Here is a 13442-nt window from a genome sequence, read left to right on the forward strand (position 1 = left end):
GTGGGAAAGACACCTCCACCTCAAATACTGAAACAACAAACGTGCAGCGCCTGACTACTTATCCGGGTTGGTGTGAGGAGAGAAGAACGTCGTCTCCGTTACGATCCACAACCCCAGCCTCCAGCTGTTGATAGGTATCAGGTATGCCTGCAAAGTATTCAGAATAACTGTTTTGCACCAAAAATGGCTGAGAGTTTTACCGTGAAGGTAGATGATATCTCGGCGACGAGGTGGAGATGTCGTCCGGCTTTTGTGTGTGTGGGTGATGACCAGGTGATTGGTGACAGCTATCATAGTTGAGTGACAGCTGTCACCCCGGCTGTTCCTGTGAGGCGGCAGCGCCCTCTTGTGCCTGAAGCCCACACTTCAGGCAGGGCGCCCTTTGGTAGTGGGCCAGCAGTACCTCCTCTTCAGCGGCCCACACAACAACTTATTTTCATTGTGGTCCACTTAAAAAAATCAAATAATAATCATGCTGATAATAATAATAACAATAATAATGCTAATAATAACAGGGTGTATATGATAACAAGAACCTAAACAATTTATAAATACATTAGATCTTAAATTAACATAAAAAATTACATAATTAACAGGAAATAAAGGGATTGAGTTCTTCTAAAAACTTGAGGTCTAAGGTTCTAAAAACATTCTGGACTGTTAAAACAAACACGACCATAAACACGGTCATAAACACGACCCAATGTAGAGCACGTGGATCCCCACAGCCAACACACTAGTGGTGTGTGTGTGTGTGTGTATATATATATATATATATGTATGTATATATATATATGTATGTATATATATATATATACACACACAACCCCTGGCAAAAATTATGGAATCACCGGCCTCGGAGGATGTTCATTCAGGTGTTTAATTTTGTAGAAAAAAAGCAGATCACAGACATGACACAAAACTAAAGTCATTTCAAATGGCGACTTTCTGGCTTTAAGACACTATAAGAAATCAGGAAAAATAATTGTGGCAGTCAGTAACGGTTACTTTTTTAGACCAAGCAGAGGAAAAAAATATGGACTCACTCAATTCTGAGGAATAAATTATGGAATCACCCTGAAAATTTTCATCCTCAAAACTAACACCTGTATCAAATCAGATCTGCTCGTTAGTCTGCATCTAAAAAGGAGTGATCAAACCTTGGAGAGCTGTTGCACCAAGTGGACTGACATGAATCATGGCTCCAACATGAGAGATGTCATTTGAAACAAAGGAGAGGATTATCAAACTCTTAAAAGAGGGTAAATCATCATGCGATGTTGCAAAAGATGTTGGTTGTTCACAGTCAGCTGTGTCTAAACTCTGGACCAAATACAAACAACATGGGAAGGTTGTTAAAGGCAAACATACTGGTAGACCAAGGAAGACATCAAAGTGTCAAGACAGAAAACTTAAAGCAATATGTCTCAAAAATTGAAAATGCACAACAAAACAAATGAGGAACGAATGGGAGGAAACTGGAGTCAACATCTGTGACCGAACTGTAAGAAACCGCCTAAAGGAAATGGGATTTACATACAGAAAAGCTAAACGAAAGCCATCATTAACACCTAAACAGAAAAAAACAAGGTTACAATGGGCTAAGGAAAAGCAATCGTGGACTGTGGATGACTGGATGAAAGTCATATTCAGTGATGAATCTCAAATCTGCATTGGGCAAGGTGATGATGCTGGAACTTTTGTTTGGTGCCGTTCCAATGAAATTTATAAAGATGACTGCCTGAAGAGAACATGTAAATTTCCACAGTCATTGATGATATGGGGCTGCATGTCAGGTAAAGGCACTGGGGAGATGGCTGTCATTACATCATCAATAAATGCACAAGATTACGTTGATATTTTGGACACTTTTCTTATCAATCAATTGAAAGGATGTTTGGGGATGATGAAATCATTTTTCAAGATGATAATGCATCTTGCCATAGAGCAAAAACTGTGAAAACATTCCTTGCAAAAAGACACATAGGGTCAATGTCATGGCCTGCAAATAGTCCGGATCTTAATCCAATTGAAAATCTTTGGTGGAAGTTGAAGAAAATGGTCCATGACAAGGCTCCAACCTGCAAAGCTGATCTGACAGCAGCAATCAGAGAAAGTTGGAGCCAGATTGATGAAGAGTACTGTTTGTCACTCATTAAGTCCATGCCTCAGAGACTGCAAGCTGTTATAAAAGCCAGAGGTGGTGCAACAAAATGCTAGTGATGTGTTGGAGCGTTCTTTTGTTTTTCATGATTCCATAATTTTTTTTCCTCAGAATTGAGTGAGTCCATATTTTTTCCCTCTGCTTGGTCTAAAAAAGTAACCGTTACTGATTGCCACAATTTTTTTCCTGATTTCTTATAGTGTTTCTTAAAGCCAGAAAGTTGTCATTTGAAATGACTTTAGTTTTGTGTTATGTCTGTGATCTGCTTTTTTCTACAAAATTAAACAACTGAATGAACATCCTCCGAGGCCGGTGATTCCATCATTTTTGCCAGGGGTTGTACATACCTACACACACACTAGCGTGGAAGCTGGAGGAAAGACATGATGGTGTCTACTGATGTGGTTCTTAATTTATAATCATACTTATTACACCGTATGACAGGTTTGTTTGTTTTTTCAGAAATACAAAATAATAATAATAATAGGATGAACAATCTGTTTAAATTTTGCTAGCAGTCACTCGCTGGAGGCATTTCAGGTGTTGACATGGATGTTAGCGTGGGTTGCAAAGACAACAGACTAGCTCTGTAAGGAACAGGGAGAACACTGAGCTGATTCCCAAAAGAAACATATTGTGAAATTGATTCGAAACTGTCAGAAAACTGTCTCAACCAAATGACATGTGACGCATTGTATCGTGAAATGGGTTAGTTTATATTACAATATTGTTAATAATCTGGGTTACAGCTTTATTAAAACCTTGTCAGATTAAAATGACTGTTTATATAGTCACAAAAGCTGCACTTACAATTAGCCTCAAACGTATGTTGGTAACAGTGTGTTTAACGAGCCGTCAGAGGTTGAAGCTCCGTGTTGATGCTGTGTTCAGCTCAACAACGTTTTGGCTGAAGAAGCACCACAAATGACTTTCACTGACTGGATTGGAACCAGTTGTCCAGATGCTTCAAATCAACATTAATCACCTTTTAAAGATTGCGTCACTCTGCTCTGCCTCTGTGATTAGCTCACAGTATATTAGTGCCTTTGGTGTGTTGTACAAAAGTGTGATGAAATGCTCTTGTATGTTGGTGTTGCTTTGAAGAGGGTCGTTTCAACAAATATTCACGTCTCCTCCGGACTAACCCATGAAGCCGCACTTCCTTTTCTCCCGATAAGTAAATGTGTCGAACCCAAAATGATGGAACTCTGTAGGTTTTCAGCTGAGCATCAGTGATGTTACAGCGGACACACCTGAAAGTTTAGAGTTTGTGTGTTGTTTTTTTTTTTTTTAGTTTCTCCTCACGAGCACTGGCTTTTTATTATGATGGTAATTCAACTGTCCTTTGGAGAAATGCATTAAATTTTCTCCAATAACCTTCTGTCATTCATAGGAGTGTTTGGTGCTGCGGTGACCTCAAGCAGTCGAGGAGTTGCCGACTTATTGGAGCGGGATAAATTAGTGGTCAAGTCCCAGAGTGAGCGCTCAGCAGGTATCGGCCGAGTTCTGCCTGGAATCGACCATGACAGTGATGATAGTCCGTGTCCGCGTCAGGTGAAGGTTAGTTCAACTTCTATCTCAAGACATTTTTCTGTTGCTGATACGGTGTTTCGAAGTCGCATATGGTCTGATTCCTGTCAACACATCTGTAGGAGAGGAGGAGGAACGGGAGGTTCAGGCGGGACAAGATGCAGCACCAAGATTTGGATCAGCCTGAAGGGGAGTTTGGTCATCAGGGCGATCAGCCACCTGGAAAGAATGTGGAAAGTTTCAGTGAGATGCTGTCTGAGGCGCCGACACAAGAAAACGGAATATCAGCAGTCAGAGGCAAGATGATGTTTATGTATGTAGGTCATGCAGTTGTTTGTTGTCCAGATGTTTTTCACTCACCTGAATGTGACGTCCACCACACCAGACCTTAATGCCGGGTTTTCCCCCATTGGCCGCACTGGGCCTGTCAGCCCGCCAGCACGCCAAAGCCCCGTCAAGTGTTTCACTGCCTTGCTCCGCCCGAGTCCCCCCACCGTCCCTCCCAACCCCAAAACCTCCAAAACCCATCTGAGGAGGGTCCCCAGCTTAAGCGGGAATCGGTCCACAGCATCCCACAGCTCAGGTCAGTGGAACACGTCCCCATGTGCTCGTTATCTCCCGTGTGTCCACATCTGTGTTTGTACTGATGAGGTTTACTCAATAGGACCTCTTGAAGAAAGAAAGAAAAGAAGAGAAGAAATCCATTCTTGGACTATTTTGACTTGGATCTATCATCCTTTTGCATCAGATTTGTCATTTTTCTGTTGTCACACAAAGGAAACAGAATGTTTTTTTGTTTTTTTTTTAAATTGAAGCCCTGCTGAGCAACATACTGAATTCTACGACTTTTACTTTGAGTCAGAACGTCACACAGCTTTATCAGTCGCCAGGTGTTTGTCTAAATACTTAATAGTTGTTGTACTTACCCTGGAGAAGAGACTGTACACACTAAATTTTGCAGAGTAAAATATACTCTGCCAGGATAACATTTGGTCCCAGTCCAAATAGAGTGAAACATACGTATTCTATCACAGGGACAAATCAACTCTATCATGCTGTGAATGACTTACTGGAGTTGAAAAATGGGATTTGACAAGCAGTAGAGCTGATTTCACACTCTAATAGAGTGTATTTAACTCTCTTTGGATTGGGACCAAATGTTATCCTGGCAGAGTATATTTTACTCTGCAAAATTTATTGTGTAGACTGTTCAGGAACTTAAGTGGTTCTGCCGTTGTGGCATATCGGCCTCCAGGCCACGCCCCTCTGGGTGATAATGATGTCACATGACACTGTGCTTGTCTTCCATGACCCCGTGCTGCAGACGAGCTGCTGTCTGCCACTTTGGACCAGAAGAAGATGCTGTCAGAGTGTCCTGACCCTGGGCCGTTTTCCAAACCTGACCTGGTTCTGACACAGAGCTCTGAACTTCTGAGCTCAAACGACTGGTGAGTATCATCTGGCGAGCCCTCCACAGAGTGGGGCACTGTCATTCTGCCAAAAAAAAAAAAAAAAAAAACGGTCCTGCCTTCACCCTTTGTCAGTCTGCATTGTGACATCATTTTGACAGTTTTGCTTTAGAAATTTAGAATTTGAGCCTAAAGAATCATTGTTTCAGCACTGACAAAATCCCCCTCTAGGAAATGATGAATTAAAACCATGCGACAACCAATCAGCATGCAGCAATTATCATCGAATCTGACACGAATAACAGGTGTGCTGACGGACTTTTTCTTTCAGGGAAAAGAAGATTGAGGGTCTGATGTTCCTGCGTGGTCTGGCCCAGAACCATCCCGACACCGTGCAGGGCAGACTCCGAGAGGTCTGCCTGTCTGTCACTCAGGAGGTAGAACATCCGTGCACTGTTGACAACTCCTCAGTAAGGAAAGTCACTATTGGCTGTCCTAAAAGTCACTAGAAGTTGCAAAATGACATCATCGCCTAATTTGCATAATTGGCCATGTGCATGTAGTTATTATTGATGCTGTAAGAGAGGAATAATGTCGTAGGATGGACAAAAAGTGAGTCAAAAACGCCATAAATATGTTTATAACAACAAATGAACTTTCTTCTGATTCTTGGGCTTGGAACCAACAAAAGTGACCCAAAAGAGACTCTAGCGGAGTTACTTGGTTTTTTTTAGTCTAAGTCTGTTTTAGTGCATTCATCTATTTTTGACAAAGAAAGAAATCTGCCTGGAACTTTGACCTCTTACATGACACGCAATACATTTATTTATTAATTTACTGATCTGCTTTAATTTTGCATGCCAATGAGAAAAAAAAAACTTAACACAGACTAACTGGGGAGGTGATGGTTTAATGGTTAAGCGTTGGGCTTGAGACCAGAGGATCCTCAGTTCAAATCCCAGCCTGACCGTGAAATCACTAAGGGCCCTTGGACAAGGTCCTTAATCCCCGAGTTGCTCCCAGTGTGTAGTGGGCGCCTTGTATGGCAGCAGCCTGACATCAGGGTGAATGTGAGGCATTATTGTAAAGCACTTTGAGCATCTGATGCAGATGGAAAAGTGCTACATAAATACAGTCCATTTACAAGCAAAAATTTATTAATAGAATTTTATGTGGTAATAAATAAACATGCACAGTTGGCAAGACGGAGGCGAAAACCAGCCTGTCTTGCATCTGTGTGAGCCAATCAGTGCAAAGAGCTCTCAGCCAATGAAATGGAGGAACTTGCTGCTGGTTCTTTTCCATGCGAGCAGAGGAGGCGGGCGGTGACAGGGGAAGGGCCCAGTCCCACAGCACCATCCGCTGTACATTGAGGAAAAATACGTGCTTTCACACCAGAGTCTCCAAAACTCTCCAGGAACACCAGGAAAAGTAACTCAATTTCTCGCTAGGCACTTTTTTGAAAAGGAAAAAAACAAATCCACGGTAGGGGTCTGAATAGTCGTTAAATTTAGCAACAAAGTCGTTAAATTTGCAATAGTGGTTCAGTGTGGCGTCACGTACTTTGTGTGTGACTTGCTGTTTGATACGTGCACTCAACAAAAACTGCTGTTTCTCTGTACAGTCACTCTTCATGTCGCTGTCGCAGCTGAACGTGACTGTTAACAAAAAACACATCAGTTGTTTATTCCTTCCTAGGACACACCCTCTTTTATTATTATTTACACTGCAGCTTAGACCTGGGGTGAATGTGCAGTGACTTAGTGTTTTTATACACATTAAAGATTCCAACATTACAAAGCAGCAAAATGAAACTGTTCGTTCTTCACTGCATCACCCGCAAATATTTTTACACCTCTTGTTCCTCTCGGGGTTATGCACTCGGAGAACATCTAGTTGTTGTAATAGTAATAATTATTATTAATCATAAGTAATTCAACTTCTCAACAGTAAAATTGGGCAACATCAGAATATGCAACTTTCCCTTTTTTTTTTCTTTTTTTTTTTAAGGTTGCAGTTAATTTTTTTTCCCACAAACCCTCAACACTCCCAACGTCTGGATGGTTTCACTATAATATGTTTTAATGTGTAAATATTGAGGTCCTAATAAGCTAAATTTATGGACTTGTTTTGGAATTGTTACTGAAACTGCGGTTGCTAATTTGTTTCTTTGCTGCAATACCAGCAGTGTCAGCATTGTGGAGCTGAAGAGACACAGCAGATGTCCAATTACAAGTGAAAGTGCCAAAAACAGAATGTGACAAAGTTAAACATGAGCGAGCACAGATCCTGTTGAAGAAGCAGGAACCATCTTTAAGCCGACCTTCTTTGTCCTGATTTAAAAATGTCTTTCATCGTGGTCGTCTCATCTTTAGTGCGGCATTAAACCCAATCATCTCTCCTGACGATCACACGTGTTTGTTTTAATTCAGGTGAAGAGCCTGCGGTCGGGCGTGGCGCGGTGTGCAGTGTGCACGCTGGGCGAGCTGTACAGATGTCTGCAGGAAGTCATGGATCCAGAACTGGAGGAAACCGCCAAAGCCCTCCTGCACAAGTGTGTGGAGCCGAGCACCTTCATGAGGCAGGACGTGGATGCAGCACTGGATTCCATGGTCCAACACTGCACCCCGTCCCGGTGCATCGCCGCGCTGATCGGCGGGGGCCTCAGGTCAGGACACGAGTCTTTGGTTTGTTGTCCTCATTGTGGCGAAACACTGCATTAATGAAACAGTTCTCCCTCTGCTGGCAGCCATGTCCACGTGATGGTGAGGAAATCCGCAGCCCAGCACCTGGCCGCGGTGGTGGAGCGGGTTGGTGTTGCCCACCTGCTGTCTGGGTGTAAAGATGTCACAGAAAGAATCTTACCGGCTGTCGCCAAACTCGCACACGACTCTTCACCAGAGGCCAGGTATGTGGAGAGGACGTGTGCCGCTCTGTTTCAAAGAGTTACTGTGATGTTTTCATAAGACTCTACGTCTGTACATCAGAGCAGATCCTCCAGGACCCAGAGACTACCTAATAATTACCCACAGGAGGAAATTAGCAGTTAGCACATCCAGGAAAAGCACAGGTGGAGACTTTTCTGCTCCATTATCGCTGAAATCATGTTGCTAACGTGCTACTAAGTTGTTTATGTCAGTTGACCTCAGAGATGACGACGCCTAAGAAACACGGCAGATCAAACTTTCCCCGTCACTATAATCTTGACTGTGGGTTGATGTGCAGGTACTACGGGCGTGAGATGCTGCTCATGCTGTCGTCACAACCCGACTTTGACCGACTGCTGGAGAAATACGTCCCCGGCAAAGAGCTGTCAGCGGTCAGGGACACCGTCTCCACCCTGAAGGCAAAGGTTTGTCCTCACTGGAGCCCACACCTGGTTGTCTTACAAAACGCCTAAAGTTAAAATGTAAACTGTTTGCATTGGGGGGGTGGGTTTAGGACACGCCCTCAGCCCGCCGCAGTCGCTCCCTCCCACGCAGCGGCACCGTCAGAGTGTCGTCTCTAAGCAGAGAACCTCTCAGGCAGAACAACAGGTGAGGAGTCACACCTGCTGCGATCGTCCTCTGAGCTTTAACGGTGGAACATTACATGTGTAAATATTTTCAGACATAACTGGGACTCGAACAGCCACTACAGCTGCCGAGCGCAGACACACAGTGTCGCCGATAAGATCGAGTACGTCCAGCAGATCTCGGCTCTGATGGCTTCAAAGGACTTCAGGCAGAGGATCAAAGGGATCGACCAGCTGGTGTCCGACTGTCAGGACAGCCCCAACACGGTCATCAACAGCATGTTCCCCGTTAGTACCACACCCACTTCACCTCCAGAGTACCAACGTACCCCTTTGACTTCCTGTTTTCTTGCCCTCTTAGCTGTTTGATGCCTTCAGGGGGCGGCTCCTGGAGTCCAACAGTAAGGTCAACCTTCACGCCCTCCGGTCTCTGCAGACAATAACCATCCTGCTGAAGGACAACCTGTCACAGGTGGTCAACATCCTGATCCCAGCCATCGTGGACAATCACCTCAACTCCAAGAACAACGCCATCTACTCCGCTGCGGTCAGCGCCGTGGATGCACTTGTGCAGAATATCGGTACCCGCTGCCCCAAATCAAATATCTAAGCAAATCACTCATTCAGCAGAAACGTCATTTAGTGATTTTTCACAGAATTCTGATTTGTTCCTGTTTCATTTCCAGTGTTACTGTGTTTGTACGACCGGAAATAGATTTATTTGTTTTGGGCTTTTGAAGATTTTAGTTTTAGAAAATTTCCTTTACAAAATAGAAATCTCAAGTTCAGCTAAATCCTTGTAAAACTCATGACATTAGAATTTGATTGTGGTTTGGAAAAGGCTTTTTTTTCCCTTCAGTTTGATGTCGTCTGTGGTGTGTTTCAGATCAAGTGCTTCTCCTGCAGCCTTTCTGCACCAAAGCTCAGTTTCTGAGTGGAAAAGCAAAAGTGGAACTGATTGAAAAGGTCTCAGGTACATCCAAGTGTCATCGTTCTCTCCCGTTTACAGACTGTGAAGCTGTTTAAGTTTCCCAAAGACACAGAAACCGTTTCAGACTCGGGACATCCTGGGCCCATCACCACATATTTTATTGGACTTACGCCAACGGTTTTTAATAAGGTTGGCATATGCTGGCTAAATCATCAAGGTGTGACAGGGCCTTTAGCACCACCATCTGGACATGAGTATGAATTACAACCTTGTCTTGTCTCTTACACATTACTGACACCTATTGGTCATAAGTAAGATAATTTGACTTGATTGGGACATCCTGAATCCAGGACACACGTTGGCTCAAGACGTTCACTAATGTGTGGAATCAAAGACAAGCTGCTGGTTCCTAAACCATCTCATTCGTCTTCTTCTCCTTAGATCTTGTGAAGGAGCTCTACTCTCGCAGGCCTCAGATGGTGGAACAGAAAGTTCTGCCGCTGCTGTGGCACCTCCTGAGCACTTCAACCTGCAGTGGCACCATTCATGTACGGGGGGCAACGGCCAAGCTGTGCCACGCCCTCTACCTCCAGATGGGCCCGGGCCTGATGGAGTGCGCCGCCTCCCAGTCTGCCAACGTCCACAAGAGCCTCACTGACATCCTGAGGAGCTTCTCCTGCCCGTAAAAACAAGTCCACACACCAGCCACCAACACTTGAAGCGAGAGCTGTCGCACGTTTCTTCCTGCGCCTGCACTTTGAAAGTCACTAACATGACGAACACTCGCCTCAGCGAGACGTCGTCTGCTGCAGAAGGAATGGAACAGCATCTGCCGCCTTTCGGTTTTTGCACTTTGAACCCTTTTACCCCGTACAAAGCAGATCAAAACCTAAAGCCCCCACAAAGCCGCTCAGGTTAACACTATCGTGATTTTGTATATATATATATATATATATATATAGTGAGGAAAATAAGTATTTGAACACCCTGCAATTTTGCAAGTTCTCCCACACTCCAACCTGTCCACCATAGCCAAGACCAAAGAGCTGTCTAAAGACACCAGGGACAAAACTGCAGTCCTGTAGTCCATCCCTGCACAAGGCTGGGATGGACTACAGGACAACAGGCAAGCAGCTTGGTAGAAGACAACAGCTGTTATGATTATTTATTAGAAAGTGGAAGAAACACAAGATGACTGTTAATCTCCCTCCGTCTGGGATTCCATGCAAGATCTCACTTTGTGGGGTAAGGATGATTCTAAGAAAGCTCAGAACTACACAGGAGGACCTGGTCAATGACCTAAAGAGAGCTGGGACCACAGTCACAAAGATTACATTAGTAACACATGATGCTGTCATGGTTTAAAATCCTGCAGGGCAGCAAAGTCCCCCTGCTCAAGCCAGCACATGTCCTGGCCCGTTTGAAGTTCACCAGTGACCATCCAGATGATCCAGAGGAGGCATGGGAGAAGGTCATGAGGTCAGATGAGACCAGAATAGAGCTTTTTGGAATCATCTCCACTTACCATGTTTAGAGGATAAGAACAACCCCAAGAAAACCATCCCAACCATGAAGCATGGGGGTGGAAACATCATACTCTGGGGGTGCTCTTCTGCAAAGGGGACAGGACGACTGCACCGTATTGAAGGGAGGATGGATGGGGTCATGTATTGCAAGATTTTGGCAAACAACCTCCTTCCCTCAGTAAGAGCATTGAAGATGGGTCATGGCTGGGTCTTCCAGCATGACAGTGACCCCAAACACACAGCCAGGGCAACTAAGGAGGGGCTCCGTAAGAAGCATTTCAAGATCCTGGAGTGGCCTGGCCAGTCTCCAGACCTGAACTCAATAGAAAATCATTGGAGGGAGCTGAAACTCCAAACCTCAAAGATTTGGAGAAGATCTATATGGAGGAGTGGACCAAAATCCCTGCTGCAGTGTGCAAACCGGGTGAAAAACTACAGGAAACATTTGACCTCTGTAATTGCAAACAAAGGCTACTATACCAAATATTAACATTGATTTTCACGTGTTCAAATACTTATTTGCAGCAGTAACATACAACCCCTGGCAAAAATTATGAAATCACCGGCCTCGGAGGATGTTCATTCAGTTGTTTAATTTTGTAGAAAAAAAGCAGATCACAGACATGACACAAAACTAAAGTCATTTCAAATGGCAACTTTCTGGCTTTAAGAAACACTGTAAGAAATCAGGAAAAAAAAATTGTGGCAGTCAGTAACGGTTACTTTTTTAGACCAAGCAGAGGGAAAAAAAATATGGAATCACTCAATTCTGAGGAAAAAATTATGGAATCATGAAAAACAAAAGAACGCTCCAACACATCACTAGTATTTTGTTGCACCACCTCTGGCTTTTATAACAGCTTGCAGTCTCTGAGGCATGGACTTAATGAGTGACAAACAGTACTCTTCATCAATCTGGCTCCAACTTTCTCTGATTGCTGTTGCCAGATCAGCTTTGCAGGTTGGAGCCTTGTCATGGACCATTTTCTTCAACTTCCACCAAAGATTTTCAATTGGATTAAGATCCGGACTATTTGCAGGCCATGACATTGACCCTATGTGTCTTTTTGCAAGGAATGTTTTCACGGTTTTTGCTCTATGGCAAGATGCATTATCATCTTGAAAAATGATTTTATCATCCCCAAGCATCCTTTCAATTGATGGGATAAGAAAAGTGTCCAAAATATCAATGTAAACTTGTGCATTTATTGATGACGTAATGACAGCCATCTCCCCAGTGCCTTTACCTGATATGCAGCCCCATATCATCAATGACTGGAAATTTACATGTTCTCTTCAGGCAGTCATCTTTATAAATCTCATTGGAACGGCACCAAACAAAAGTTCCAGCATCATCACCTTGCCCAATGCAGATTTGAGATTCATCACTGAATATGACTTTCATCCAGTCATCCACAGTCCATGATTGCTTTTCCTTAGCCCATTGTAACCTTGTTTTTTTCTGTTTAGGTGTTAATGATGGCTTTCGTTTAGCTTTTCTGTATGTAAATCCCATTTCCTTTAGGTGGTTTCTTACAGTTCGGTCACAGACGTTGACTCCAGTTTCCTCCCATTCGTTCCTCATTTGTTTTGTTGTGCATTTTCAATTTTTGAGACATATTGCTTTAAGTTTTCTGTCTTGACGCTTTGATGTCTTCCTTGGTCTACCAGTATGTTTGCCTTTAACAACCTTCCCATATTGTTTGTATTTGGTCCAGAGGTTAGACACAGCTGACTGTGAACAACCAACATCTTTTGCAACATTGCGTGATGATTTACCTTCTTTTAAGAGTTTGATAATCCTCTCCTTTGTTTCAAGTGACATCTCTCGTGTTGGAGCCATGATTCATGTCAGTCCAAGGTGTGATCACTCCTTTTTAGATGCAGACTAATGAGCAGATCTGATTTGATGCAGGTGTTAGTTTTGGGGATGAAAATTTACAGGGTGATTCCATAATTTATTCCTCAAAATTGAGTGAGTCCATATTTTTTTCCCCTCTGCTTGGTCTAAAAAAGTAACCGTTACTGACTGCCACAATTTTTTTTCATGATTTCTTATACTGTTTCTTAAAGCCAGAAAGTTGCCATTTGAAATTACTTTAGTTTTGTGTCATGTCTGTGATCTGCTTTTTTTCTACAAAATTAAACAACTGAATGAACATTCTCCGAGGCCGGTGATTCCATAATTTTTGCCAGGGGTTGTAGAAATAAATTTTAAAAAAAAATCATACATTGTGATTATGTCTCTCACAGTGGACATACACCTAAGATGAAAATTTCAGACCCTTCCATGATTTCTAAGTGGGAGAACTTGCAAAATCGCAGGGTGTTCAAATACTTATTTTCCTCACTGTATATATATACTCAA

At 43.2% G+C, this 13442-nt stretch overlaps 1 protein-coding gene across 1 annotated transcript in view; it reads left to right on the forward strand.

The window, feature by feature from the left end:
* LOC117500714 (TOG array regulator of axonemal microtubules protein 1) overlaps positions 1-10472 on the forward strand; it is a 28353-nt gene extending 17881 nt beyond the window's left edge. Inside the window, exons 10-22 of the mRNA XM_034159480.1 lie at positions 3558-3724; positions 3817-3984; positions 4040-4277; positions 5019-5142; positions 5435-5540; positions 7536-7771; positions 7853-8011; positions 8329-8455; positions 8545-8639; positions 8713-8905; positions 8979-9198; positions 9504-9590; positions 9990-10472. Of these exons, the coding sequence (XP_034015371.1) occupies positions 3558-3724; positions 3817-3984; positions 4040-4277; positions 5019-5142; positions 5435-5540; positions 7536-7771; positions 7853-8011; positions 8329-8455; positions 8545-8639; positions 8713-8905; positions 8979-9198; positions 9504-9590; positions 9990-10234 (2165 nt within the window). The 3' untranslated portion in view covers positions 10235-10472. The remainder of the gene's footprint in view (positions 1-3557; positions 3725-3816; positions 3985-4039; positions 4278-5018; positions 5143-5434; positions 5541-7535; positions 7772-7852; positions 8012-8328; positions 8456-8544; positions 8640-8712; positions 8906-8978; positions 9199-9503; positions 9591-9989) is intronic.
* Positions 10473-13442: the final 2970 nt, after the last annotated feature.

This window comes from Thalassophryne amazonica, chromosome 19 (genome assembly GCF_902500255.1).
Source record: "Thalassophryne amazonica chromosome 19, fThaAma1.1, whole genome shotgun sequence".
Lineage (NCBI taxonomy): Eukaryota > Metazoa > Chordata > Actinopteri > Batrachoidiformes > Batrachoididae > Thalassophryne > Thalassophryne amazonica.